Source organism: Octodon degus, unplaced genomic scaffold, assembly GCF_000260255.1.
Source record: "Octodon degus isolate 3935 unplaced genomic scaffold, OctDeg1.0 scaffold00382, whole genome shotgun sequence".
Taxonomy (NCBI): Eukaryota; Metazoa; Chordata; class Mammalia; order Rodentia; family Octodontidae; genus Octodon; species Octodon degus.
Window position 1 is genome coordinate 208,634 of NW_004524958.1, and position 5,650 is coordinate 214,283.

At 56.0% G+C, this 5,650-nt stretch overlaps 1 protein-coding gene across 1 annotated transcript in view; it reads left to right on the forward strand.

Annotated features, from left to right (window-relative positions):
• Nucleotides 1-971, forward strand: part of Zscan5b (zinc finger and SCAN domain containing 5B) — an 8,406-nt gene extending 7,435 nt beyond the window's left edge. The window contains exons 4-5 of the mRNA XM_004648310.1: nt 8-122; nt 265-971. Coding sequence (XP_004648367.1) covers nt 8-122; nt 265-971 — 822 coding nt within the window. The remainder of the gene's footprint in view (nt 1-7; nt 123-264) is intronic.
• Nucleotides 972-5,650: the final 4,679 nt, after the last annotated feature.

Here is a 5,650-nt window from a genome sequence, read left to right on the forward strand (position 1 = left end):
GGAGCAGGAGCAGGACCTGGAGCAGGAGCAGAACCCGGAGCAGGGGCAGGAGCAGGAGCAAGATGGCGGGGAGGCATCCGTGCTGGGGCCCCTGGAGCCGCTGCTGCCCCCGGCTGCCCCAGGTGAGGAGGAGGCAGAGCCCTGGCTGCAGGGCTGCTGCTGCTGACTTCGAGTGTCCCTGGGGTCCCTGCAGGGTTTTCATTGCCTGGAAGTTCCCCAGGGGCACTATTGACCCTGACTGTGGCGCCCCTCACTTCCCAGCAGGTTCTGCAGTGACACAGGATGACGGGGAGCCCCAGGGTGGAGACGCCACTACTGCTAATGGGGCTGCTGGAGCTTATGAGCTCGGGGCCTGCCCCGACAGGGCACCCAGAGGAGGCCCTCCAGGCGTGAGAAGACCCCTGCGGAGGAGCACAGGCCAGGCCCTGTCTGTAGGAGGGCCCCAGGCAGGAGCCAGGCCAGCAGCCTGCACCCCCGGCCAGCGAGCAGCCAGGCCCACTCCGCATGGGTGCAGGCTGTGCAACAAGGCTTTCCGGTTCCCGTCGCAGCTCACCCTCCACATGCGGCGGCACACGGGCGAGCGGCCCTTCCACTGTGACACGTGTGACAAGGGCTTCATGCAGCAGTCCGACCTGCGTGTGCACCAGTGCATCCACACAGGCGAGCGGCCCTTCCACTGCGACCAGTGCCACAAGGCCTTCACCCACAAGTCCACGCTGCAGGGCCACAAGCGCGTGCACAGCGGCGAGCAGCCCTTCGTGTGCACGCTCTGCTACAAGAGCTTCAGCCACCGGGGCAACCTCAACGTGCACATGCGCATCCACACGCAGGCCAAGCCCTACCTATGTCCCGTGTGCGGCCAGGCCTTCCGCCAGCTGGGCACCATGAAGCGCCACTGGAGGAACCACGTGACGAGGAGCCTCCGGATGCCGTGCGAGGCCCGTGGCGCAGAGCCACAGGAGGCAGAGTAGAGGCCACGGTGCCTCGTTGCAGAGCAAGGCCAGGAGGAGCACTCACGAGGGTCCTGCTGGCGGCGACAGTGCTGTTGGGGCCTGGGACTCGCAGTGATTTTTGCTTTGGGGGGTTAAGCCTCGGACTTTCTGACTGAGCTATGTCCTCAGCCCCCTTAATTGAGGTGGGATCTCACAGGGTCACCAACTTGCCCAGTTTGGGCTCAGACTTGAAATTGTCCTGCCTCAGCCTCCCAAGGAGCCCGGATGAACGACCAGGTGTTCCACCCCGCGTAGGCTGCTGCTTCTGGCCGCCTCAGCGCCTTGTTTCACTGCAGAAGGGGCAGCGCGTTCAGGACAATGAAGGCCGATTTTAACGCGATTTCTGTTTCCCTCAGGCGCATGCGTGAGGCCAGCGGAAGGAGGCCACGGCGCCCTGGGGTGGGCGGGGACGTCAGTGGGCAGCCCGCTGCGGGGTGCTTGTGGGGTCTGCTGGGGCTGCCTAGCGTACAACTTACTTGGAAAAATCTTCGTGGGCCGGGGAGATGGCTCAGTGGAATAAGCGCTTCCCTGGCAAGCGCAAGGGCCTGAGTTCAATCCCCGGTTCTGCAAAAAAAAATCATTTCAGTGGCCCTGTAGCTGTCGGAGCGGGCTCCACAGGTAGTGGCGCGGGCGGCCGGCAGGCGGCGCCAGAGGCGGCCGTCTGGGGCCTCAGCTCCCCGTGGCCCTTCCGGAGCGCCTGGACCGCGCTTGGCCGGTGGGCTCCGCGGCTGCCTGCATCTGGTTCGGTCTCCTGGATTTGAGTACCATGGATGCTGATGAATTGCGTGGAGACGGACTGTGACTGTCGTGTGACGCCCTGGTGACTACGTCGTAGCAGCATTGTGAGATGATGTATGTACTTTTAATAAATTTAGGATAAACTGTTAAAGCCATTTTATTACTCAGGTGTCAGGAGACTTGAAGGCTGAGAGAAAAGTGGGGCAGTGATGCAAATAAGAAACGGGAGAAATGGCCTGGATTTCAGAAACTTCAGGAAAATAGGGGAAAAGGGTCTGGTGCACGTGGCGGTGCTCGCCTGAGATCCCGGCCCTCGAGGCTGAGGCAGGAGGACTGCGGCCAGTGCAGGCCAGCCTGGCTGCACACTGACACCTTGTCTCAAGAAGACGAATGAACCCACACCAAACCCCTAAACTAACCGAAACCAAAAGGGAAAAGGAAAAGAGTCTAAGTCCACTTCAGTTTGTGGCCCTGGATTAGTAGTGGGCCTCTGTTCAGGTGAATCCACTGCTGAGGAGCTGCAGCTCAGCGGCGGCGGTCAGCTGGGCAGGACGACTGGCGGAGGCGATCGTCCACAGGGGATCGCCCACAGGGGATCGTCCACAGGGGATCGCCCACAGGGGATCATCCACAGGGGATCATCCACAGGGGATCGTCCACAGGGGATCGCCCACAGGGGATCGTCCACAGGGGATCGTCCACAGGGGATCATCCACAGGGGATCGTCCACAGGGGATCGTCCACAGGCTGCCCACGGCTGGCGTGCCCCGCAGAGGCTTTGCTCTTCCCCCTAGTGTCCGTGGCCGTCCACGTGAGGCGTTCACACGCGTGTATCATATGTTCAAGCTGGCATGCCCTCCAGAGAGTAGCCTGTGCTGCACCCGGGCCTGGGGAATTTCCTTCAGTGGCAGGCAATGTGCCCGGAATATAGACCTCAGCTTCAGTTTGTGCTGTGAATTATTCAGGGCTGAAGTACAAACTGGAGTAGCTGACCTTGGGATGCAGTGGGGAACGCCCTTTGGGGTTTGCTGGGGAGCAGTGCTGGGACTGAACCGGGGCCTCCCCGCAGAGCTACCTCCCCTGCCTGGCTGTCATATTTTGAGGTGGGAACTGAGTCGCCCAGGCAGCCCTCCTGCCTCAGCCTCCCTGCTTCTGCACCAGGCTGCAGGGAGCTGTGGGAACAGTTGCCCAGAGCACCGGGCTCCTCATACATGGCATTGCTGACTGTGACTTTCAGGCCCAAGTGTTCCTGGATGTCACCATGTGCACCCTGGACGGGGACACCCTGCCTCCAGGGATGGTGGTGCCATTTTCTGGTCCCCTCCCTCAGGAAACGGCTGGGCGTGAGCTCGCAGGTGTGCGGCTCATAACACCCAGCCTGTGGCCCACGGAGCCCTTTCCTTAGCCCAGGCCCTCCTTCACGCTTGGGGAGGCTGCAGGCACAGGGTCCGATTGGATTTGCTCTCCGGTCCTGTCCTCAGAGTTGGGGACCTGGCCTGAGGCCTTCAAGGGCTGTGAGAATGCCAGTCAGACCCTCAGGGGATCCCTGGGCTTGGGATCTTTTTGGATTAACCTGGACTTTCTCTGACATTCAAGAAGGCTTAAATTGAGGTGGGTGTGGCGGCGCATACCTGTAATCCCAGCACTCTGCAGGCTGGGAGGCAGGAGGATCCCAGGAGTCACAGGGCAGCCTGAACGGCATAGTGAGACCTCAAAAAAAAAAAAAAAAAAAAAAAAAAAAAAAAAAAAAAAAAAAAGAAAGAAAGAAAGAAAGAAAGAAAGAAAGAAAGAAAGAAATTTAAATTTAAAAGCATGGAGGAGGCCAGGAAGGACAAACCAGGCATGGCAGCCACCTCTGTGATCCCAGCCCTGTGGGAAGCTGAGGCAAGGTTATAAATCCAAGCAAGCCTGGTTAATTTAGTGAGTTAGCAAGACAGGGCCTTGAAAGAATTTTTGTAAAAAACCGGCGTTTTGCTATGTAGCCGGCGCTGGCCTTGAACTCCGTGATGCTGCAGCGTCAGGATGCCGAGCGCTGACGTCACAGGCGTGACGTCACCACACGGCTCTGGGCGGGTCTCAGACTAGCCGGAGCACGCCCATCTCGCCTCTGCGTTTGAGCAACTCACCAAGATACTGTTTTAGAAAAAAGTAACTACTTTTTATTTACACTTTTAAAAACTTTTCCTGTATTTTATTTTTAACTCATTATTAACTTTATTGAAAATCAATAATTACATAGCGAATTAAAAATTGTAGACATATTGAAATGTAAAAGATACAAGATACAGTGAATTTTAGAAAAATATTTCTGAAATGAATACATGAGACTAATAATAGACTGCACATTGTAAGAAAATTATTTCCAAATTGAATCTAACAATAAAAATTGTCTAAAATAAACATGAAGAACAGTTTACAGATCAGTCATATAATAATTGAGTCAAAATCAAGAAACTTATATTCATATAATTAGAATTGTTGAAGTAGAAGGGGGTAGGCAATAAATATTTAAGAGTTAAAATTTCTGAACTTAGTTAAAATTATAACACCACATTTCCAAGAGAAATGAACCCTCTGCACAAGAAATATGAATAAAATCATACCAAGATACACAAAACTCCCAATGAACCTCCTGCCTCATCCTCCCAAGTTCCAGATTAAAGGCATGGGCCACCACAACCGACATTTTATATTTTTTTATTTCGAAACAAGGTCACAAATCTATACGTGGAACTTTTGATCCTTCTGCCTCAGCCTCCCAGAGTGTTGGGATTATAGGTGTGAACCACTCACCTGGCTAGCAATTGATTACTACAATTGTAAAGCGTTTTTCTCCAGGTTTCTTTTTAAATTTTATTTGTAGAGTTTATGTGTGTGTGAACTTCTTTCAGGTAAGCTTGTAAAGCGAATGGATGTGCTGGGCGAGGTGGTGCACTCCTGTAATCCCAGCACTGGAGGGGCTGACGCAGGAGGATCCCTAGCTCGAGCCCAGCCTGGGCTACGAAGTGAGACCCTGTCTCAAAAACAAAACAAAACAAAACAACCCACGGCCAGGTGTGATGGCGCACGCTGATAATACCAGCACTCGGGAGGCTGAGGCAGGAGGCTCGCTGGGAGTTGGACAGTTTGAGACCAGCCTGGGCTACAAAGTGAGCTCAAGGCCAGCCTGACCTGCACAGCAAGTCCTGGTCTCAAAAAGACAGCAACAACCAACCAACCAAAACCCAGAAATAAAAGGGTGGGGCTGGCTACGGAGTCCCTCTGCGCGTTGCGTCAGTGCTCCCTGCAGGGCGCTGCCCGGCTCTCCGCGGCGCATATCTCCTCCTCGAGGCCGCGCGTCCGGAGAGCGAAGGTCGCGGCCCGAGGGACAGCGGGTTTTCTTTTTCTTTCTTGTTTTGCAGAACCGGGGATTGAACTCAGACCCTTGCACTTGCCAGGGAAGCACTTATCCTACTGAGCCATCTCCCCGGCCCCAGAGCGTTTTTTCTTTTCTAAAAGCAATGGATACATGACGACAGAGCCGCGCACCCTGGCGGACGTCTGGTGCGCTCTCCCGCCGCCGCGGAGCGCTGAGCCGGGCCAGGCGCGTGCACGTGTGGGCACCCGCGCGCGCGCGCGCACAGCGAGGACCAGCAGAGCCGGCTCCTCGCAGGAGGCCCCCCCGGGGCGGCCGTGAGGTGTGCTGCGGGCTCTCCCCACGCCCCGTGTGTACGCACACGCTCAGTTAGTCTCACGTGTGTGCTCGTGTGCGTGGGGCTGTGGGCACCACCGACCCCCCAGGTCCACGCAGAGAGCCCCCTCTCTCATGTACTGTATTATTTAATTTCTGGTGGCGCTGGAGTTCGACTGGAGGACTGTGCACTGAGCTGCACGCCCAGTGCGTTTTTGTTGTTTATTTAGAGACTGAGTCGCAGTGAGGC